Here is a 24,663-nt window from a genome sequence, read left to right on the forward strand (position 1 = left end):
AGCTAGCCAGGTGCTGCTATTGCTATTATGATGTGGATATTTGATCACACTATGAACCGAGAGTTTGCGTTTGCATTAATTAAATAAAATCAACCTTGGGTCAGGAGGCAGAGCCAGCAACTAGTTGACAGAAAGTAATCATAAAGAGTCAGAGGGAGTCTGAAACACGGATAGAGAGACATACAGAAATGAATAGAGAGACACACAGGACGTTGTGGGTAGGGACTTTGAGTGTGGCAGTCTTTTGAGTTTGGCTGAGCGGAAGGATGCTCTCTTTCTGAGATACAGGAAAAGAGGGAAGGCCAGCTAGTTGCTCTTCCACCTCTGAGCTAGGAGGTTTTCACCCCAGCCTCTGACTCCCAAGTCTTTATTGGTTAATAGAACAATAGAGATTTAGTTAAAAACTGTATTTGGTGGCAGCTGCAGGAGGTGGATCCAGCAGGATGTAAAAGTCCCACCAGGCCACTACCAGAGAAGTGGGCCAGTAACTGCGGAGGTGTAATGACTGGCTGAAACAGCAGTAGATTCAGGTACAGCTGCTGTGCTGGCAAAAAAACACAACACTATTATTAACAAATGAAGCCACGGGATAGATGTAATTAATAGATGCCAAAAAAAAAAAAGAAAGAAAGAAAGAAAGAAAGAAAGAAAGAAGGGAAGAAAGAAAGAAAGAAAAAGAAAAGAAAAAGAAAAACAAGTGTGGGGGAGAGGATGAAATTCTGAGTGAATGTTATTGCTGACATGGGCAGTCATGTCAAGGACCCCAATACCTTAGATCCATGGGAATGGGCAAAGCCTTCCCCTAGTCTGTGTGGGAATATTGAGAGTATACAGAAAGCATCTACTGAAGCTTCCTCCTCCCAGATGTTTACAGCCTGAGACTCCTCCCTATAGAGACCTCCTACAGAAACTAGCCAAGCCCTCCTCCTGTGCTGTACATAATAAGCACCCGTTCACTGTGTAGTGCTGGTGCCCTCCATCAGAGTGAGCATGGTCCACCCGATCCCAGCTTCTCTATATGTGTGTCTATCATTCCTTAGTGTCTGTCACTCCTTCATTCCTGTTGTCATCCCAGTCAGGTTTCCCTGACCAAGTCACGAAGGACATGACACCCATAGGATTATTCATTTAAGGGATAAAGACATTTAAAAATAAGACATGATGGGACCATGAGACACCAAGTGATCGCGTGTCATGAGCTGTCCATCTTACGCACCTCATCATAAGGCTGTACAAGGTAATAATAGGTAACCCATGATCTGACTGAGCAAACAACACAATGTGCCCTTTCATAGCCACAACACATGGGCCTCTCCCAGTTCCACCAGATAACGCACTCACAGAATTTATGCTTCCTGTGACTTCAAGTTCGTGCCCCGCCTGGTTAGAGGCCTTCACTCCCAAGAGAAAAAAATTTCCATTAAGAATCATAACAGGCTTCTATTGAACTGGGGATTGAGACCACCACCTGTGATTGTCTCTGCACTGACCGTGGGGTTTGATCCTGATAACTGAGAGGAAAATCACCACCAGGAAGGAAGATGGCTGGAGCTGGGGTATCCTCTGGGGGAACTGATATTTCCATGCTTCTTAGTAAATATTAATGGGTATGTCAACCAAAGATAGGCAGGGCTATTGATGATATGCAGGGAGAGGCCACCTTCCTGGGTAAAGAACCCTGGCCAGATAAAGTCCTGTCTGAGGACAAGAAAACAGGAATAGTTGAGGAAGAACCTTAGGAGCACCCGTAACATTATTTGAAAGGAAAAGTATCAGCACAGGACCCTCAAGATCAAGTTCTCAGGGCAAGATTTGGTTGCCCCAGAGGGACAGAGGTCAGGGAATAACAGACAATAGGTAGAGGATGAGTGAGAAGGGGAAGGGAACAAGAGAAAGGGGCAGGAATATTTGTTCAGGAGGGACAAAGGACTGCCTCTGGATAGAGAGGAGACAGACGTGGCACATAGGAAAGTCATGGTTTATAAAAGTAAAATGAGGTGTTTAATTTTAATTGGGCTTGTTCACTAGGTGAACTAACAGGGAATTTTTGATTCCTAGACTTCAATACTTCCATAGTGGGACCTTGGTAGTCAGTCTCAGGAGGAGGAAGTGACCAAATGAGGAAACAGACCTTGGTGGCTAGCTTTAGGAATGTAATCTAACGATTTTTAGTAAGGCAGAGGGAATGGGAGAGAAGACCAAAGCCTCCTAGAGCCATGTTTGCTATGCTCGAGCTGGCCAGAGTCCCTTCATTATGACTGGCTAAAGCCAGCAAGCAGCCATGCATACTTCTTTATTGGTTAGATCACAATAGATAATGGACGGTGTTGGCTAATTTCTTCTCCCTTCTTTTTCCCTTACTCATTTTTATAAATTTTTGGAAGTTAATACTATACTTCAGTCTTGGAGTAACAGAGTTTTCAACAGTGACTGGGTTTGAAGAGCAAGTGAATTCTTCCTCGCTGTGGTTAGTGTAACTTTATTACAGATAAAAATCAAGACGTGTCTCTTCTTATTTTGGGGAGAAGATGAGACTGTCTTCACTTGTTGGAGATAGTTCTCTTTTGTTAGAGTTTATTTTGCCATCTGGAAGTACAAAGGCGTGGAATTATGGTCAAAGATGACGAGTGGGCAAGAGGATGGACTCTACCAGTTAACACGGACTTTCTGAGCTCCAATTAACTGAAGCACGAACCACCAACTGGCTCTACACTGGGATCTGCCAATTCCCAGCATTGCCTCAGTCTTGTAGAATCACAGGTAAATTGTAGATATTTAATAAGATTTGAATTTTAGATAAAAATAATTTCAGATGGGTTTATCCTATAAACATTAGTATAGTTTTAAAAAGCATTATTTATTTGAAATTGGAGTTTAAAAGGCCCAGAGTTCTACTTTTGCTGTCAGACACCCCCAGACTGGATTCTTCACTTCCGCAGCGGCGGCTGAACCCCTTCTGCAGTTCATCCATCATTTGGCTCACAGCATGCCTATCAGCACCAGCCAGCTGCCGCCTCTTCGCTTCTGTTCCTCAGCCTCGGGGTGGGAGCCGAGGCTTATTGTTTCTTTTCTGCATTTCAACGCTCTAATACACAACGAACACTTTTGATATTGAGTGTTCTCTGTCCAGGTCTCACAACAAAACTGTAATTGCAATGTCAATATTGATGAGGTCACAGGAAAGGAAATTAAAGTGGCACTGTTTACGGTTTGCTTCATTTTCACCAGTTAGACAAAAAATGACACAATCTATGGCTGCTGATAGGGCGACGGGAGGTTCCAGCATTCTTTGCAATTTAAAGAGCAACTTTTTCTTTTTTTTTTCTTTTTTTTTTCTAGAAAACGGTTTCCTCATATAAATTCAGGGCATAAAATGTTTTTATGTTTTTGTCCCTTGACCTTATAATTCTACCTTTGGAAATTGATGTATGGGAAACTCTGAAATATGTGCACTGGAACATTTGGTACAGTGTTATTTATAAACATAGTGACTGGAAATAATCTAAACATCTAACAAAGGAAAAATGATTGAGTAAATTAGCTAGGACAGTCATTTAGGAGAGTATTTTCAACCATTAAAAATGGCCACTGTGGGGCTGGGCAGACGGCTCAGTCTGGAAAGTGCTTGCTGCTCAAGCATGAGGACCTGACTTTGGGGCCTCAGTACCCATGTGCAAACTGGGTTTGGTGACAGGTGTCTGTAACCACAGATCGGAGTCAGGAGGATCCCAGAGGCTCACTCTCCAGCCATGTTAAGAATGACACAGTATCGGGCTGGAGAGACGGCTCAGTGGTTAAGAGTACTGACTGCTCTTCCAAAGGTCCTGAGTTCAGTTCCCAGCAACCGCATGGTTGCTCACAACCACTTATAATGAGATCTGGTGCCTTCTTCTGGCCTGCAGGGACACTGTATACATAATAAATAAATCTTAAAAAAAAAATGACACAGTATCTCAAAGAATAGTGTGGAACATGTTAGGGGAATGGACCCAATGTCAACCTCTGACCTATACACTTGGTACATAGGAGCACACACCTGCATAGACCTCATGCAGATATTTGTATTAAAATTTTTATGAAGATTTCACAGCAACACAGGAAATACCACCAGTAAGTAACTAACATACATCAGGTATGTATTTCCAAAGCTCTCTAGATTTTCTGTGTGCTCATTCAGTGCTGACACGAACTGGGGAGGCATGGCTTGGCTTCTCCCACTGAGGCATCAGTTCTGTCACTTGGAATCAGAGTTTCTGCTCCTTAGAACGCTTTCTGCTTTCAGGGAGGCCATTTGCAAACCATACACCAGTAGATGGCGCCAAAGATATTTCATAGTAGATAGACCCTCATTGATGGCTTTTCTCTTTTTGGATATCAAATATCCTTTGAGGTTAGAACCTAAGGGTTGAATAACTGAATTTATCTTTAGAATGTAGTGCTGGATGGAGGAGTCTGAATCTGACCTCCTGTAATTGTACAGAGGAGGACACTGACCTCTATGGGTAGTATAGAAGAGAGGGTGGATTGGTCTAGTTAGTGGTCTAGTAGAAAAGCCAGGAAGCCTCGGTGTGGTCTGCAGCACACAGCCTTTCCTGGGTAGCTGGAGGCAGCAGGAACAGCATTATGGGCTTTGTGGGAGAGAACTGTGGGATGAGTGGTAACGTGGAAGCTGATGGATGAGAACTTTGGCAGGAGACATCAGTGTTCAGCTGAATGGGGTCAGGACAAAAACCAGCGGGGAGTCTCACAGAAGAGCTGCACACTGCAATAAAACAACACAAAAGCAACTGCATTTACTTGTTACGCCTTTGTTGTTGTTGTGTGCTGTGGTGTATGTTTGGTGTGTTTGTGTGTGATGGGGTAATGCATGTGTGGTACATGCATGTAAGGCCAGTGGAGGGTGTCAGGTGTTTTCCTCTGTTGCTCTCCACTGCCTTGGGACAGGAAGTCAGAAGCTCACTGTTTCAGCTAGGCTGGCTCAACAGCAACCCCCCAGGATCTGCCTGTCTCTGACTGACCCTCACCCCCAATGTTGGGGCTAAAGTCAAGAGCAGCCTCACCTGACTTTTTTTTTTTTTTTTTGGTTTTTCGAGACAGGGTTTCTCTGTGTAGCTTTGCGCCTTTCCTGGAACTCACTTGGTAGTCCAGGCTGGCCTCGAACTCACAGAGATCCGCCTGGCTCTGCCTCCCGAGTGCTGGGATCACCTGACTTTTTACATGGGTGTTGGGGATTCAAACTCAGGTCTTCAAATTTGCACAGCAAATGAGCCCCCCCCCCCCCCCCCCCCCCCCCCCCCCCCCCGCCCCCAAGCTCTATCAATTAGTCTTATGGTAAACTTGGCTGTGTGCTACTTTCTTATCAGCTTTTGCCCATTTAATCTTCATAAAATCTCTAGGGGGTGGATATTTTTGTGTTCCCTCAATGGAGGTTTTTAGAAGCAGCCAGGAGAGGTTGAATGGAGTGCTTACCCAGGGACCTCACTTCAACGGATAAAGAAGAATGAAATGTTCTCAAGACACTGGGAATCTTCTCAGCAGGCCTCCAAACCCTCCACCTCATTCCCCACCCTTTGCCACCCCCGCAGAAACCATGGAGGTGATTCGGCTCCTAGCCAAAGCCACCTCCGCGTGCACTGGGATCTCATTCTCATGGACCCGGGAGATGTGTTCTCCAATTCTGTCCTCTGTTCTTCATCCTCAGTTTCTCCCTCTCTGCGGGGTCATCCCCATCAGGGCATAAACACACTGTGAAACTTTGATTAAAAAAAAAAATGTCTTGCCCTTGGAGGCCCAACTCCACTTCTTACTGCCTTTTATGGTCAAACCTTTCAAAGAGCAGAACGTGACCCCTGCCTCCATTCATTTTCTTCTCTCTGTGGAATCCAGTCTACACAAGTGACCGGCCCACTTCTTGTCCAGGTCCCTGAGCAGCTCCACCTTGCCAGGTCCAGGGGTCAGTTCTCACTTTCCTGCCCTTCAACCTCTCAGCAGGACTTGGCACTGCTGCCCATTGCTCCTTGGGGGAACTCCTTCTGCATTTGGCTCCTGGAGCTATGCACCCATTGCCTATACACCCTTCAGCTACTTCTTCATGGTCACCCTTCTGGGACCCGCTCTTGAGGCCTCACTCTAGGGGGGGGCAAGCTATCTGACTTCCAGATCAGAACTCAAGAGAGAAAGCAGTAGTTATTAATTATGAAAAAGGAGCTTGGCAAATCAAGTTATCATCTCCACCACTAACTTCCACTGTTGGGTGAGGTGGGGGTTATTAGTTCTTGGGCCATGTGCCTGGAATTTTAAAATGGAGAGGAGGAGAATTGCTTAGATTTTTGGAGGTAATCACCTCAAGAAGTCTGAGAGTCTAGGGCTCTTGGGAGGACATGGCTCGTGCCCACAAGTGATGTGAACTAGTTGTTCCCATTCGTGATGAAAGATAAACAAACTCTCTTATTCAGTGGGAATGTTTCATAATTACATTTCCTGCAAACAGAGTGCTTGAGGCTGTAGGTTTAGGAAATGGCACAAAAGGACAAAGTGGAAATATTCTTTGTAATAGTCACATTTGACCAAGTCGCAGCAGTTTCTCTGCTAAACAGATTTCGGGAGGTGACAGTGTTAAGAGCTGGTAGCTGGAAGGACAGGGAGTGGTGGGCTGGGTCGAGGTCTGGCTGAGGTGGCTGTGGAGCCCTGAGTCTCTGAGGACTGGATGGCTTCTGCTAAGCTACACAGACCTTTGCCATGACCCACATCACTTCCCTTCCCACAGCAGCCAGCCACTGCCTTCATTTACTCTTTCGCTCGCATGCCTCGAGGGCCGACTTGGGCCATCAAAAGCACAGGACGCAGAAAGAGCAACAGAAGGGCTGTTCTCTGGGAGCTGCCGGCATCACTTCACAAGAGTCCCAGTCCTCTTTACAGACCCCAGCAAGGCCTTTGAGGCTGCTTCAACCGTGCTGTGTCATAAGGGACTTCTCTAGAGCCCTGGGCTGCCCTAGAGCACAGAATATTAAACTGTGGGTTGTAACCCCATGTGAGGCGTGTACTGAGGTAGAGGCTGAGAAAAGCAGCGGCAGTCAAACGTTTCTGAACGTGCAGTAATCAAAAATTAATTCAGAGCCAAGCGCGGGCTAGGTCTGAGGTGATCTGGCAGTGCTCGCCTCTCTTGCATTGTGGGGCTTCTCTGCAGCCCTGGTTCTGATCATACGACATCATGCCCACTTAGTAGCACTGCATGTGTGGTCCTAGCATACAACACCAACCAAGGCTGCCTGAGCTGCCCTGGCTCAGGTTGGAGGCTGGTGTCTGTTCCACACTGCAGCGTCTCTGCTGTGCCCACCAAGTTTTCTGCTCTTAGAGAAAAATATGGTTTAATTATGGAAAAAGAAGATATAATACTTTTATATTGTCATTCCTCAGGATGTAAATACTAAATTTGTACATCTTTGGGTTGCTTTGTGTTAGAGTGTTTGAATGTTTTTAAAATTGCTTTTTAGAGTTATTGACTCGAACTTTATAAATCATTGTTCAATGAATTTGGGCTTGGGAGTAAGACAGAATTTCCAACAATTTCTGACACAGCCCTAGACACACTTCTGCCATTTTATACTCCATATTTATATAAAGCAGAGTTCTCAGCACTGACAATTTTAAAATTAAAATGCATCAACTCTGAAAAATGTTGAAGATAACTTGTGTCCTGCAGTGTCAAATATTCAGCCATGATTTGATTTTTACTTTTTTATTTTATTTTAAAATTAATTAATTGTACCCATACCATTAGCATGAAAACTTGCATTCATCTTTGATAAAAGGTAAAAAATTATAGGCATACCAAAGAATTGTTTTAAAATAAATTTTGTATTGATTTGATATCAGTAAATGTTTGAATACTCATTCTATATACTTTTGGATGCAGGGTCCTGCAAAAGTCTGAGTTTCCTCTAAAAGTTCCTCTGAGGGGTTGTGGGTGGGAAAAGATTAAGAAACCCACTTAATCACAGCAGTTCCCAAGGCCAGAGTGGGCCTCTCCTGCCGTAGTGTGGCAGGCCCTGGAGGGATAACTGCCATTTTCTTAGCTTCTCCAGGTCCTTAGCTGCCTGGTGGCTGGAAGAAGGTTCCTGAGGAACCGCTTTCAGATCCAGGGTCGGTCTGGGATTGGTCCCAGGAATGAGCAGCCTCAGAACACAGGACGGTGAGTAGGAAGGCTGTGGTTGCTGAGGAGAAATGAGATGGGAGTGGGTGGTGAATTTTGTTGTAGGGAGACCGAGGAAAGGCCTGGGACTATGGATGTGTGTGGTGGGCGAGGTAGGAAGTGAATCCTTGGTGGCTTTCCATGACATTGCTGTTTTGTAAACAGGACAAATAAGGTGACAAAATCTTTGGAGCTCAGCCACTTGTGTCCATCTGTCTGTGCATATGGTGGCATCTGTAGCCAACTGTGTCCACTGAGGTCATCCTTCAGCTGGTGGTTCTGGGGGGACAGTCTGCATCGTGGAAAGCCATTGCCCAGTCCTGGGTCATGAGAAGAGTGGGGTCACCTAGGTGCCTGTGGTCTAACCATGGATGTAGTATCACATGGGAGGCCACATTTGCACCTTTAAGTATCAAATAAAATTAGCCAAGAGCAGGAAGAAAGTTCTAGGTGGAAGAATCAGCACATGCCAACTCATGGAACTAGTAGAAAATTCACAGAGCAGTAGTTCAGTGGTGTAAGAATAGGCGCTTGTGGGGATGATGGGATGGTTCAGTTGGTAAACGCTCTTATTGTGTGAGCCCAATGACCCGAGTTCAATTCCCCAAACCCACAGTCGAAGGGGAGAATTGACTCCTGCAAGTTGTTCTTTGTTCTTCCATGTGCAATATAGTGTGCACACCGTCATACACACACATTTGTACACAACAATAATAAATAAAATAAAATTTAAAAAGGAACAGAGAGGGCGGTCTAGAGAGATGGCTCAGAGGTTAAGAGCACTGGCTGCTCTTCCAGAGGACCTGAGTTCAATTCCAAGCACCCATATTGTGGCTCACAATCATCTGGCCTGCAGGCAGAACACTGTATACATAATAAATAAATGTAAAAAAAAAAAAAAAAAAAAAAAAAAGAGCCGGGCGGTGGTGGCGCACGCCTTTAATCCCAGCACTCGGGAGGCAGAGGCAGGTGGATCTCTGTGAGTTCGAGGCCAGCCTGGGCTACCAAGTGAGTTCCAGGAAAGGCGCAAAGCTACACAGAGAAACCCTGTCTCGAAAAACCAAAAAAAAAAAAAGGAACAGAGAGCACGTAGAAAGGTGTAGAAAAGCATGGCGGCCATGTCTCCTTTTTCATCAGGCTTCAGTGCACTGTGCTCACACACTCTTCGAATTTGCATCAATTCCTCCTGCCCAATGTATGCTCTATAAATATTAGTAATAGGTTCCATGAACTGAGTACTGCTGACGGGCTGTTCCTGTGCACACCACACCACACAGCACACACACACACACACACACACACACACACACACACACACACACCAGTTAGTGCAGCTTAGGTCATGCTGGAGATACTTAGCAATGAACTGGCATAGGTTTCAACTCACTGGCTTGGGAAGAGCATACAGGCTGCTCTGATATTTTCTGATTATTAGTCACAGTTGCTAGTTCATTTCAGAGGAAAAGTAAAGAATGCTATGAGAACAATATACCATTTGGCTAGAATCACAGAGCAGAAAAATGAGGGTTCGGAGACAGACCCATCTCAGTCCGATGCCTATTAAATACCCTGGCTCATACACTGAAACTTGAAAGTAAGAAAGTACCAGGCTTAGGAGCATGCACTTCCGTGATCCCAAGCAGTAGGAAGGCAATGGAGGCAGGAAGATCACCTCAAGTTCAAGGCTAGCCTGGGCTGCACAGCAAGACCCTATCTTAAGAACATACAAACAAACAAACAAACAAACAAACAAAACCAAACACACAAAAATTGTGAAGGGATGGCATAGCATACAGGCATCCTGTCAGGCTATCTGTCCTTGAAGATTTAGAAGGACTAGAGGCAAGGGTAAATTTGGTAGGGTGGAGTGTGTGCTGGAGTTGATGAGTTGACTGTTTCTTGTCCCCCTGTCACACTATGTGATTAGCTTGCAGTGGAGGTCAGACCCCAAGGTCACTAGGTCAGCAGCATTCTGTACCCGATTCCTTTCATGCAAGCTATCCTTCCCAAGGTCAAAATTAGTCTCTCCCCAGCATGACCACTCCCACCTCCCTTCCCCTTCCCTGCCTCTCTCTTCTCCCCCATGAACAGAGACGGTCTCAGCTGAAACAACAAAAGTCACCTGAGCCTCTCCCTATTCCAAAATTCCTGAAGAGGCTGCCAGCAATGAGTCAGTGCATTGGCAGCCCTGTTCATCAAGAACCAGCCTGGCCTGGGTCAAGGATTCCTGTGAGCCAGAGCTGGGGTGAGGACAGAGGAGACAAACAGAAGGAAGTCTGTCTGTGCTCTGGCTCCAGAGTTCAATCCTGTGGGTCCCCTGGGGTCTGATTCAGACAGTACAAATCAGGTGCTTGATGTCACACATAGTGGAGCCCACAGGAAGCTCAGCCTGGGGGCTCCTGAGGACTGTGGTTCCATCTTCCCCTGTTCCACTGAGGGTATGAAGCAGGGCTTAGGCTTAAAGCAGGCATCATGACTCTAGTCTCATTTTCATGAGGGCTACTTGGTTCCAGTCTTTCCAGCATGTTGGTCACAGGCAGATTCCGAGACTATTCCCACATCTTGCTGGGATGGACTGTACCCATCCAAGCTTGTGCTTGTGTGGACAGAGAGAACAGGATGATATAGAGACTTAGTGTAGACCTCAAAGCCTCAACTAACCCCACTAGGAGCTCAGCCCAGAGCAGAGATGGAGTGATTAGACACATTTCTTCATCCATGGGGAGGGTAGCCTGTGGCAGGTAGGATTGTGGGTAAGGGGCTTTCTGTGGCTGAGGCTCTGCATCAACTGAGGCAACAAGTCTTCCCGAGAAGGAAGATGTGGCTGGATCGCCATGCCGACCTCTCCACATTTTGATTAGTTACATGGGCACATTTACATATCAGGCTGGGATCCCCAAAGGCTGTGATGATCTGCTAGAGCTCCTCTCATTCTGGTTCTGTCTCCCAGCTCTTCTCATAAGTTCTAAATTCATGACTTCTGTCTTAATTTCTGAGAAAAGAATAGGAAATTTATCTCTCCCTGCCTCCCCCCCTTTTTTTTGTAAGAACCAGAAAACTCTCCAGCGGGCTTTGTCTGGGAGTCAGATAAGACTGAGAACTCAATAAATTTAAACAAATGACTTGGTTTAATTTTAAAAATTGTTCATGCATATGAAATTATACTTACATGCATACATCTCTAACATCTGAGTGTGAGCACATGTGAGGTGCATTTGTATGTGAGCATATGTATGACAACCAGGAAAGCGAGAGGCCGCAAGGCAGGGACCAGCATAGACATTTCTACAGGAATAGGTGTGATGATGAGAATGTTGTTTGTATGTGTGATATCATGCATCGTCATGCATCCAATGTGCCAATCCTTGCATTGGGAACTGGGGATCAAAAATAAGCAAGCCATGGTTCCTGACTCCAGAAGGTTACCATTTAGTGGGAGACAGAGAATGCAGCAGAATCATCTAGAGTAAAGTGTTTTGGATATGATGTACCTTCCAAAAGCTCACGTGTTAAAATCTTGGCCCTGGCTGGTAGATTCAGTCATTGAGAAGTGATTGGATCATGAGGGTTCTGATGACTTCACCAATGTGTCCACTGATAGATTCAGATTTTTAGGGTGTTGTTGGGAAATGTTGAGAATTAAGAAGTGGAGCCTGGTTGGAGGAAATGGTTGCCAGGGGCATGCATTTCAAGGATGGAGACCTTGGTCCTGAGACCCCTTTGCTCTTTTCTCACCTTTTTCTGTTGCTATCAGCCAACTAGCTCTGCTCTAATTCCTGCCATGATGCTCAGCCTCATCACAGGCCCAGAAACAATGGACCACAGACTGAAACATCTCCAAAAGTGAGCAGCAATAAATCTTGCCTTCTTTAGGTCGTGTTTCCCATGTATTTGTTATAATGATGTAGAACTGACCACGGTAAGAATAGCTAGAGGAGAGCACCCAGGTGGGTACCCAAATGAGACCATTTCTGGGCAGGTTACCCATTGAGCTGAGTCCTGAAGGATAAAGGAATTCCTCAGGTGAAGGGGATGGGAAAAGCTGGGCATAGTGGCATACTCTTGTACCTCCAGTACTTGGGAAGTAGAGACAAGAGGAATAGGAGTTCGAGACCAGTCTTGGCTGCATGAGACTTTATCTCAAAAACCAACCAACCAAACTGAAGGGACGATTAGAGGACAGGGAAGAAGTCCTTGCTCCCCAACCCATGCATTTCAGCAAATGAGTGTAGTTTCTCACAAAGGGATGGCTAGCATAGTGAGTCATTGTTTCCATGTTAGAGGAACATTCCAGCATCAGTGTGGGGGAGATGGAGGTGGATGGACAGCAAGGTCCTGCTGTGTTCCTGTGCATGTTTATGAGGATATAATAACATGTTGAGGTTTACAAATCTATCTGTCTAATGGTGCATCTGGAGTTTGCATACCAGATGTGCTGACCATATGGATTTGTTTTCTACTTGGTGGCCCTGGGAACTCTGAATATGGCTGACCTGTTGCTGACTCATGTATGAGTGGCATAACAGGGGAGCCAGCCAGCAGGTGCTTCCTCCGAGGCCAGAGGTGCACATTTGCCAGTTAGGTTGGCTGTGAGTTGACTAGCAGGCAGTGAGAGAATGTTCTTCTGCTCCAGCCAGTCCTCTTGGACTGTACTGCTGAAGCTGGAGAGTACCTGGATTGTTGGGATGCAGCTGGCACAGCCCACCAGTGCCTGTTGCAGGCCCAGGCATCGGGGGGTGGAGGGACAGTTTGAGAAACTGAGCTTTCTTTCTAGATCTCCCATTCTCTGGGCATCTAGTCCCCAGGCCCTGAAATAATGTCTGAACTCAGTTCTCTAATAGTGTGCTAGAACTGCATTATATCATCCCTTGGAAACTCACAACAAATGAAAAAAATCATTTATCATATTCCTGTTACCCTATAATGTGGACCAAAAAAAAAAAAAAAAAAAAGACATTTGGCTTTGTGGTTTTAGACCTGGAGCAATATAGTAAGTGGTTATGAATGTGGAATTTAGAGTCCAGATATCTGAACTAAACTTTCAACTGGGCACTTACTGGGTAGGCAAGTTACTTATTCTCTTTGTGATTCAGTTTTTTCATTCAGAAGACACAGAAATTAGTATATCATAGGCTTAAAGGTGTACATTTCCCAGAACAGTGCCTAGTATGTCACAAATATTCAGCAATAAACTTTAAATTGGGTTTATGTTCTCTCTTGTATACTCCTAACCATCTTGATGAAGAGTTGTTCTTATTTCGGGGGGTTAGGGTGAGGAATCATCTGTAGAATGTCAGCTAACTTTTGTTCAAGAATGAGACCGTTCCATACCAGCTCTTTCTTTTCATCTGACATGTACTGTTGGTTTAACAGGCTTGGCTCACCAAACTTCATCTGTTAAGTAACAAGATATGTGGAGCCATCAAGGTTTCCCTTGGGTCTTAGAAAAATCTAGGAACCATTCTCAACTGAGAACTCCTGGGTCAGATAACAGCATTGCTGAGAAGTCTCCGTTTTTTTCCACCTTCAGATATGGGCACCTCCAAAGCAAGAAGCAACCTCCTGTGGGGTTTTTAAGGCTCTAGAACAGGTGGCCAAGTGACATGGAGTTAAAAGATGCTTTACATTGACCTTTGAAATGCTCTGTATCTCTGGTTGCCAGTGTCTTTCAAGCTTATAACTTTCAGCCAAGCTTAGGGAAGGACTTGTCATGACAATCTGACAGGGATGCACCTTGTGTTTGAAAAGTCTATGGGCAAGATATTATGGCCATGGAAAGCCATTTTTATGAACATTGGTGTTTTGATCTGATAAGTCATGGAGTACTATTTTCTGTGTATAAGCTCTCGCTCTGTGTATGTCTCTCTGTGTATGTATGTGTGCATGTACATGTATGTGTGTTGTATGTACCCATATGTGTTGTATGTACACACATGTGTGGTGTACATACATGGTGTCAGTGTGCCTAGAAGCAGAGGCGGACATTGGGTATCACTTGTACCTTATTTTATTGAGACAAGGCCTCTCATAGAAACGGGAGCTAGTCTGGAGGTAAGAAAACCCCAGTGATTCTCCTATATCAGCCACATTGGGGTTATAGGCATGTGCAGTAGGCTTTTTATGTGAATGTGGAATCCAAACTCAGGTCTTCATGCTTGGGTAGCAAGTGTTTTTTTACCCACTGAGGCTTCCAGCCTTCTAGCCTTGGCTCTCTTTACAATGCTTTCCTAATGTAGTTATTGTCATCTCAGAACAGATGATAAAATTACAGTCAGAGAAGTGATTTTCCAAGTTCAGGTAGCTAGTCATTGACAGTAGTGTTCAGAATTTCTTATAAATATGAAATCATCCAGTTCTTACCTACCTCTGAAGTAGTAATGACTTCCATTTGGTGCTTAAGCACACCAAAGCTTAGCCAAGTGGAGAGATATGTTCAAGGTCACAGAGCTAAGAATCAGCCAAGTGGAAGCTGACTCCAAGTCTAATATTGTTTCTTTAACAGCTTCTGGCAGCAAACCAGCTATGAGATGACATTTCCCCCCTCTGCTTTTGGCACTTGGGTGAGCCTTGTGAAAAAGTGTTATTACCCAGGGACTCTGTTAGGTGGGTGAAAGTGTACCTTGGATATCATCGTTGAACATGCAGTACTTGTTGCGGTATTTGTTGAGCAGACGGAAGGCATTGGCGTTGGCAAAGTCTTCAAATTGGATGAGGCAATTTATTCCGAACCTGCAGGGTGGGGAAAGAGGCAGGAAAGAATGTATGATTACCTCCTGGAGCAGAACCTCCCTGAACCGGATACAGAAGAGGCTCAGGACAAGAGGTAAGGGTGATGTGGGGCCTTCCTCTTATTTTTTTTTTTTTCACCTGGCTGGATCAGCAACTCCTAGAACTAGACCTTCGTCTGCTCCATTACGTATGTGAATGGGAGCATGTAGGGGCCAAGGGCTTCACAGTCTACCAAGTCAACCTCACTGTATCTAATGTGGACTACGGACTCCCCACGAACCACCATGCACACTGTAGGAGTATCAGCAAGGCTGAGAAAGGTCCTGCCTTCTCTGCAGCATGTGGCCGTCCAAGATCCCAGCAGAAAGCTGACTCCAAATGCAGCAGTGAGCAGAATCACTCTGGGTCTGGAAGCTTCCGAAGCCCGCTCCCACCCTTTCCAGACCCCGAGGCTAGAAGTCATTCATTCCACTCCTCTACATTCATGTGTTATTCTCCAGCAAGTCACAAACAAGGCTGAGAAAGGCCACCCCGTGAAGCCACTGCTATCCTGGTGAAGACGTTCCCCAACCTCCAGAAATAGAAGAACAGTAAGCCCAATGAAAGCATGGATCACAGGGTCCATTTCACAGATGGCCTCACTCAGGGACAGTCGGATGAGGCTCAGGAATCTGTATTTTCAACAAGCACCCTAGATGGTGTGATTCCAGAAGCCTAGAAAATGAAGAAACACAGCCTTGGTGGATAAGGCAAAGTCCAGAAGGCTGCTCGACTTGACTTACTGGAATCTATGCCTATTAGGCTTCATGGTCTTGATAAAAATAATATTGGATTTATCAGTGTTTCATAATCCCTTTTTCTTTTTAATATGTGTTGCCTTCTGGGAAGCTGAGAGAGAAGTTGTTAGCTGTTTGTAGAAAGAGTCCTTAGCCTGAGAGCTTTGCATGTAGGTTTAATCTATCATTGTCCTTTCATTCTGGTGTTTGGTAGCTGTGTCTCCTAGGCTTCCTTTAAGCAGGCATGGTATGAATTGTTTAGTTTATTAGTACATGATAAACAATAGTTAACATCCCATGAGTTAATCTGTGATTTCAGGAACAGGTCATGTTCATTCAGAAAAAAAGTTCTGATTGATCCATGCTGGGTGCGTGAGAGGCAGAAGGAGCCTGTTCTTGCCAATGTGATGTGGATCACAAGCATGAGGCCTACTTGGGACCAGCTATGGAAAGATTTATTACCTTCTAGAAAGGATGTGTGAGATCTATTTGGTGGCAACTTTCTGATGAAGTCCCTGCCTATAAGGGAGTGAGTAGCATTGATATGACCCAGAAAACACATTTTGACTTCCTTTTTTTGAGCATGGCTTACTCTGTTGGATATAGATGCCAGTGACTGCGGAAACCTGTGTATCTGCCACGTGTTTCAAGAGTCTTCAAACTGCTAGTGGGGACACTAGGAGATGGATGGATTCATGTCACAGAGTCCTGAGCAGAGCATGGCCACTGCGGCATCCTGGTACTAAAGAGTGCCAGGCCCGAGTCAGGCATCTCGTGGGCCTGGCCTGCATCTCCACATACAACTGAGTGAGCTGTACGTGTAACTTCACCTTCAGGCCTGCTGTAGCTTCCTGTTTGTTCAACAGGCACAACGCTATCTCCCTTGTCAACCTCTGTGGGCTCTTGTAAGGATTAAATGATGAAGGTGATCTTCTTCAGTGTTGTGGAGGTATAACTGATAAATAAAACATCTCTGTATTAAAACATAGAACATTTATGATTTGAAATTTGTGTATATTGTAAAATAATTGCCATGACTAGGCTAACTGACTACTTATTACCATACATGGTCATCTTTGTGTGTGGTCTAAAAACTTGAGGTGTAGTCTCTCAGCAAATTCCAATTACACAAATTGAAATTTGTACTTAGCAAATATGGCACTATTAGCTAGAGCCGGCACGTGAGTTGTAGACTGCAAAGTGCTAAGTACAAGTGTCATCCTGGCCCCGTTTCTTTTTTTGTTTTTGTTTTTCAAGACAGGGTTTCTCTGTGTAACAGCCCTGGCCGTCCTAGAATTTGCTTTGCAGGCCAGGCTGGCCTCTAACTCCCAGAGATTCACCTGCCTCTGCCTCCTGAGTGCTGGGATTAAAGGCGTGCACCACCACCGCCTGGCCTTCTGGTCACAATTCTTATTTTCACTCACGGAGTAAGTACTGATGAGGTGGTTAGGACTCTCTGTCCTTCTTAGCCCATCACCCAGGCTTCTTTTCCTTCTATATGAGTTCTTGAGGGAGGACTAGTCACAGCTGGTTTAAAATGGAGTTGTAAGAGAATCCCATGTGTAAGGGACAACACAGAAGGCTGTAGGGGAAGTAGTGGTCTCGAGGAAAGTTAAATTTCAACCAGGCCAGGCCAGGGAGCAGTCAGAGTAATGGGATGTAGGAGACTTTTTAAATCACAGGTCTAGCTCCAGAGGATTCCAGAAAAGGGGAGAAGACTGAGGTGTGAGGGATTGGGTTGGATGATGGAAAGTGTACAACACTGGCCCTGGGCTTCGGCGTGATCCTCAGAAGACTTAATGTTTGTCCAGGTGTAGCTCAATGGGACAGTAGTAGAGAGGGCTATGACAAGTTTCTCTTTGAGTTTCCCTGTATTATTAGGTATGATTATCAACACTCCATGTTGCTATCTCTGTGTATAATTAAATACAGACTGCCATATTTTTCTAGGTCTTAGAAAGTAGTTCCATAATTTCTCTCAATAATTCAGTCCATGGTTTACTATTCTTTTGTTGTTGTTTTTTGTTTTTCGAGACAGGGTTTGTCTGTGTAGCTTTGGCGCCTTTCCTGGAACTCCCTCTGTAGCCCAGGCTGGCCTCAAACTCAAGGAGATCTGCCTGGCTGGGATTAAAGGCATTCATCACCACCACCCGGTAGTTTACTACTCTTTAAGAAGCAGCACTGTACAGTAACCAACACATTGGTTCCTGATAATATGTCAGCCCTTCACATCTGTAGATTCTGCATTCATGGATTCAATTGATCCCATCCTGAAAATGTTTAAGAAGATCCAATACATAGAGAGACTCTTTTCTCATCATTAGTTACTAAAGAGTGTGAAGCATTTTACATGCAGCATTTATAATGTAAAAAGTATCATAAGTAATGTACAAGTAATAATTATATAGGACAATGTATGTAGATTACATTACATAAGGGACTCGACCATCTACAGTTTTGGTATCCATAAGGAATTCCACAACAAATCTTCCTTGGATACTGAAGGACAATTGCACTATGAATAGAAATAATAAATAAAACCACCCACTCATAAATATAATGTCATGTATGTCAAGCCAAAATTTACTGTGATTTTTTGTTCAGGTTATGAATTGCAAATATTTGGACTGGGAGTAGAGAACAGAATGTCTTGACATTTTACTTTACATAACACTTTCAGTGTTGTTTCACAACTAGCCTGGGGCTAAAATTCTGAAAAGCTTAGACAACAAAACAAGTGATGTATGTGTATCCATCACATACTAATATATACTCACACACTTGACCTTGAAGCAATACTGCCACCCATTTACTAAGGTAAGAATAAGGCAAAAATTATAAATACCTTTGTTCAGTGTATATCTGTTTCATGTTTCATTTAATTTTACACAAGAAATTCCCCTGGGTTCCATGGGATATAGAACAAAACCCCAACAATCCAGGTTAATCTAATTCCAACTTGGAATTGCATAAAAGCCACATGGACCTAATAACCTGACAGTTCCTAGCACTTCTGAAGAGCCCCAGTCAGACAGTTCATACACTGTCCCCTTCCAGCCTCTGACTAAGGCTCCTTTCTCCACTTCTACCCTCCTTTGCTTCTACTGTATCTGCTCTTTCTCTCCATCATGACCTGGGAGCCTTCAATGGTGTTATCCTAATCCCTTAGCCTCTCCTGTATGGCTTCTGTCAAACCAACCCAGTATGAATCAGGAACCACCCACCCATCCATCAATCCATCCATCCACCACCCAGTAGTCTTCTATCCATCCAAATTTATGAAAACCTGTGATGAGCCAACACTGTCGTTCAATGTTTTAGGAAAAGAGTAGACACATGAAAGAAGTGGTGGGATTTTGGGGTTGTGAATTTACCTCCTATCCTGTTCAACTATTACAACCTGGTTAAGAGCAAAACCAAAAGTTCAACACGGAAATCTAAACAGATCAGGTAAAAGACATGGCTCTCAATTCATTCATGTACAGTCAAACACAGGCATTTATTGATCATAAATTCAAATGTTAATCATCAATTAGATACTTACGAAATTCCAAGGACAACGAAAACAAAATAGTTGACCTCTGAGGGGTACCAGCAGCTCGGCAGCACACCAAGCTTTGGATCACACTCTCTGTCTTCACACTACCTTACCATGCACACACTGCTTCCAGAGAGGAAGTCCTGAGTGGCCCTAATCTGGATGTACTTCAGTTTTGTGTCAAAAGCAACCCAGATTTATAAAAGATAAAACTCAACAGGTAGCGGAGCTTAGCTTCTTTCCAAGTTGGAATGATCCATGGTGCAGAAAACACTAAACAGGGAGCCAGAAACATAGTTTTCCTCTGTTGTCTCTGACAAACACCGAGTCTTGCCTGAGTTTTCTTTCTCTCTGGCTCACAGTTCCCTGATTTGAGGCCATTAGAAGTGGGCATAGGTTACCTAATGCTTGAGGTTGGGTTTGACATCTGGGCATTTCCCTCAGACATTTCTTTAAGACATGGTGGGGGAGGCAGGAGACGGGGCCCTTCATAGTTCCTAGTAGGAGTTACTAATGACAAGGAAATCTGGAGACTCAGTCTTAGGGTCCTTTCTGTACTTACACAAGCAGACCAGCAGGTGGCCATCGCTCAGGAGCAACCTCAGAAGGACGGCCCAGTCTCCTCCGTCTGCGCCCTGCTCAGAGCCCCTTACTCTGGGCTTTCTCCCAGTCTTAGAGGAGCCTGTGCACTGACGCCCTTTATTCTTGCCTTGCCAGAAGACACTCTGACCCGAGAGGCTCCTGCTTATCTGTCCCCATTTGTCCCTTTGAACTATTCACCCTGCAGCCCTGGCAGCAGCAGAGGAACATCTGACTCTCCTCCCACAGAAAAATCCTGCCTTGGAAAAAGAGGCCCTCCCAAGACAAATGGGGACTCCCAGACTTCTCCACTTCGGGGTGCATTCTGGAAGTGCTCTTTGACCTATCAAGGAAGTCATTCCATTCCAGGGCTAGGGCTCTCTTATAGGCACAGGAAGATGGGTGAATGTCTGATTTCTCCCCCAGGCTGTGTATGGTGACCTGTGTCTGTGAGATAGGTTAAGGAGACCTAGGCCAAGGCCAACAGAGTTTACTGGGGCCAAGCTGCCCTGGGACAGGGCCGTCTGAGGCTCTTCCCCTCATAGGCTGACCAGAGGCACAGAGAGGGGTTCTGTTGCAGAACGTTCCAGAGACTGCAGACCCATCTCTGTTCTAGAGACTGGGGCCTGTCATTCTTTCAAACACCTGGTCTGACCCCTTTCAGGCCTGAATAAACATGAGGGAGCTGGAAGGAACAGGTGAGCTTACTCAGCCTGCATCTGAATCCAATGACTAAAAGCTACGACTCATATTCCCAAGGGAGTCTGCTCTGTTTTCCCTATGAAAACCTCATGCAGGTCTCCCTTGGCCTAGCGCCCAGCGAAACTATCAGTCATCACCCCATGGAAAATTATTTCTTTTCTTTCTTCCAGAAACTAGAACTGGCAGAATCATGAAACTCTAGGTCTTTAAAACATTTTACACATTCCATTAAACTGTATGCCCTTGAAATGCTCTCAGATAAATGTTTCTAGTAAAATAGGCTTGGGTAACTCTCTATAATACATGTACCAGACGTAGTGCATATGAAAGGCTTTGTAAAGTTATGCGTGATGAAAAAGGTTTAACCCAGCAGTTTTTAAACTTATTTGACCATAGACTTCACCTTGATGTGTCCCTCCATCTCCCACCTGAGGCAGAGTGCACTTTGAGGGATGTGGCTCCTGCACAAACAACGTTGTGCATTTGGGGCTGGGGATTCAGAGCAAAGCCATCGCTCTCTGGAATGACTGCATTGCTGTCGCTGGCTGGGACCCTCCAATGACTGTTCTTACCTCCTCTATGGTGGCTCCCCTCCCCCACCCATTCTCCACAGGCCACTTAGCCACATGTAACAAGAATAATTAAAGGAAAAGAGTACATGGATTTGGTGGGGAGGAGGAAGAGCCAGAGGGGCAAAGGACGGGTGGAAGTGATTTAGGTATGTTCATGAAGTTCTCAAAAAATAAAAGATTTTAAAGTTCCTCTTGCCAGGTGGTGGTGGCACATGCCTTTAATCCTAGTACTTGGGAGGCAGAGGCAGGAGGATCTCTGAATTCAAGACTAGCCTGATCTACAGAGTTCTAGGGACACGCAGGGTTACACAGAGAGACCCTATCTCAAACAAACAAACAAACCAAAACAACAACAACAAAAAACCCTTAAGCAGCTTCCTCTGCCTGTGGGAGTCAGGTTCACGTCCACAGGTGTGTTCACTTTGGACTTAGTCTAATTGCTCATTAGACACTCAGGCATCCAGAGACTCTGGGTACATGTTGCTGCTTCTAAACCACTGTGTCCCATTGCACATGGCTTCGCTTCAAATGATGGGTCTCTCAGCCTAGGTTTCTGGATGTCTAGGTCAACTCCTATTCAAACTGTAGGCCCTGTCTCCAACACCATCTCCCTTCAGGAGCCCTCCCTGAACTATCTTTTAGGACAGTGCGAATTCTTTCTCCTAAGGGAATCACATGATATACTGTTTGTCCTAGTTAGGGTTTCTGTTGCTGTGAAGAGACACCAAGACCATGGCAACTCTTTTAAAGAAAACATTTCATTGTAATAGCTCGCTTACAGTTTAAAGATTCAGTCCATTATCATCATGGCGGGACATGGCAGCGTGCAGGCAGGCATGGCGCTGGAGAGGTAGCTGTTGCATGTTGATATTCAGGCAACAGGAAGTGGACTGACCTCAAAGCCTGCCTCCACAATGACACACTTCCTCTAACAAGACCACACCTACTCCAACAAGGCCATACCTGCATTAGTGCCACTCCCTTTGGGGGCCATTTTCTTTCAAACGACTATACACTATTCCTATCCATAATAACATATGCCACATTATATGGCATTTATTAACATTTTCTAATTTAATTAGAGTACTATAATGAGCAGGGTATCCTTTATGCCTGGAACTATACACTAAGTATGATAGAAAAATTCACTTCAGGGCTTGTGAAGTGGCTCAGTGGGTAAAGACTGATAACCTGAGTTTAATTCCCCAAATCCATTCAGTGGAAGGAGAGAGTTGAGTTCTCCTCCTCCTCCTCCTCCTCCTCCTCTCTCTCTCTCTCTCCCTCCTTGTAGTCAAGTAACTTTTTAAAAATTCTTTTCTCATATATTACATCCTGACCACAATTTCCTCTCCCTCCAGTCCTCCTCCCCATCTGCCCTATCCCCAGATCCACTCCTCCTCCATTTCCCTTCAGAAAAGGGCAGGCCTCCCAGGGATGTTAACCAAACACGGCATATCAAGTTGCAGTAAGACGAGGCACGTCCCCTCATATCAAGGCTGGACAAGACAACCCAGTAGGAGGAAAAGGGTCCCAAAAGCAGGCAAAAGAGTCAGAGACAGCCCCTACTCCCACTGTTAGCTGTACCACAAGAACACCAAGCCACACAACCATAACATATATGCAGAGGACCTAGCTCAGACCCGTACAGGCTCTCTGATTGTCAGTTCAGTCTCTGTGAACCCCTATGAGCCCTGTTTGGTTGATTCTGTGGGCTGTTTTCTTGTGGTGTCCTTGACCCCTCTGGGTTCTACAATCCTTCCTCCCCCTCTTCCACAGGATTCCCCAAGAGCTGACTTCTACCTGTTGTCCTCCGACCTCCGTATGTGTGCCACAGCACAGTCTCCTCCCAGATAAACAGATGTAATACAATTTAAACACTTCAATTCCACAAAGCTGGTCTTAATATCTGCTATGAGCAATGGAACCTGCTAGAATGCAAAGGTCTTACAGCTAGAAGGGGGCACTGGAAAATGGAAAAATAATTGCAGCCCACCGTGGCAAGGGCAATAACATGGGTTTGTGCCGACATGTGGGAAAACTTTAGGAGGGCAGGCAATTCTGTTTTTTGGGGGGAGGCAGTAAGGCCCCCAAAGAACAGGGACTCAGAGTTGGAGCTTAGAGAAAAAGCAAAGGCTCCCAGACAGACTGTGTGGGTGTGGACGGGGGAGGAGAGAGAGGTCTTAGGCAGAGGGACAGCATGCACATGTAGAATGGGGCAGAATTTTCCTGGATTTACAGAAAAATGCATAAAGCTTAATCTTGGGAGAGGGGAGTAAAAAGAGATGAGTTTGGGGAAGATGAGGCTGGGTGGAATCCAGGCTCACACCTTAAAGTGAATTTACAAAGAGCCAAACATTCTTCTGGAGAGCAGAGACCCACTGAGCCTGTCTGTGCTGGCTGGTTTTGTGTCAACCTGACACAGTCTAGAGTCACTGGGAAAGGAGGAGGGGGACTCAATTGAGACACTGCCTTTATAAGGTCTGGCTATAGGCAAGCCTGTTAGGCATTTTCCTAATTAGTGATTGATGTGTGAAGGCCCAGCCCACTGTGGATGGGACCACCCCTAGGTCCTAAAAAAGCAAGCTGAGCAAGCCTTGAAGAGCAAGCCAGGAAGCAGTGTAACCCCATGGCTTCTGCATCAGCTTCTGCCTCTTGGTTCCTGCCCTGTTTGAGTTCCTGTCCTGACTCCCTCTGCATCAGCTTCTGCCTCCTGATTCCTGCCCTGTTTGAGTTCCTGTCCTGACTCCCTTTGCTGATGAACAGTGAGTGATATAGAAGCATAAGCCAAATAAACCTTTTCTCCCCTAAGTTGTTTGGTCACGGTGTTTCATCACAGCAATAGTAACCCTAAAGAAGACAGAGGAGCATGGGCAGGAAGCTGACTTGTGTTTCAGGAAGTTCATTCTTGCAGCAGAGTAGATGATAGTTGGATAGCTGGGAGGGCACACTGGACACACACAAGTTCTGCACAATGGAGATGATAGGGAGTTGGTGTATGACAATGGGGATATGGAGGGGAAAAGGGAATTGAGGAAAAGATGTTCAGGAAGTAAAAATAATAAATCACAAGGAAGGCAGATTATGGGGGACTAGTGAGAGTTTTGAAATCAAGAGTTCAGTTCCATCACTTACTACATGTATGATCATAGATAAGCAATTTGACACAGATTTCAGTCTCCACCTGCAAGGCAGAGGGATGATGACACCTCTTTATAGGTCCCGTTATGAATGCTAAATGAGATAATGCATATAAAGTCCTGACACACTGTAGGTACTGATGAAAAGGAACAGGATTTGATAACAGGGCAGAGGCAGAAGATGAGGAGACGGAGCTCTGTAAGAGGGGGACTCTTCAAGGTAAGGGATAAGGAAAGAGCTAAACTTACTACATTGGACAGTTGAGCCTGGGGTTCTGTGTGGCATTTGAATGGAGTTGTCTATGAAGCAGAGAGCTGTGCATGTGGTTCAGGAGGGAGAAGAATTTAACTGGGGTTTGTGTGAATAGTTGACATCACAGGGCTGAATGAGGGTCCTAAGGAAAGTGTTTATATAACAGGCAGGGAGCAAAGCTGAGAA

At 45.1% G+C, this 24,663-nt stretch overlaps 1 protein-coding gene across 2 annotated transcripts in view; it reads right to left on the reverse strand.

Annotated features, from left to right (window-relative positions):
- Positions 1-24,663, reverse strand: part of Me3 (malic enzyme 3) — a 196,958-nt gene that overhangs the window by 6,648 nt on the left and 165,647 nt on the right. For both annotated transcript variants that reach the window (XM_052761645.1, XM_052761644.1), the window contains one exon: positions 14,811-14,920. In XM_052761645.1, the coding sequence (XP_052617605.1) occupies positions 14,811-14,920 (110 nt within the window). The remainder of the gene's footprint in view (positions 1-14,810; positions 14,921-24,663) is intronic.

Source organism: Peromyscus californicus, unplaced genomic scaffold (assembly GCF_007827085.1).
Source record: "Peromyscus californicus insignis strain IS unplaced genomic scaffold, ASM782708v3 Scaffold_4__1_contigs__length_199733344, whole genome shotgun sequence".
Taxonomy (NCBI): Eukaryota; Metazoa; Chordata; class Mammalia; order Rodentia; family Cricetidae; genus Peromyscus; species Peromyscus californicus.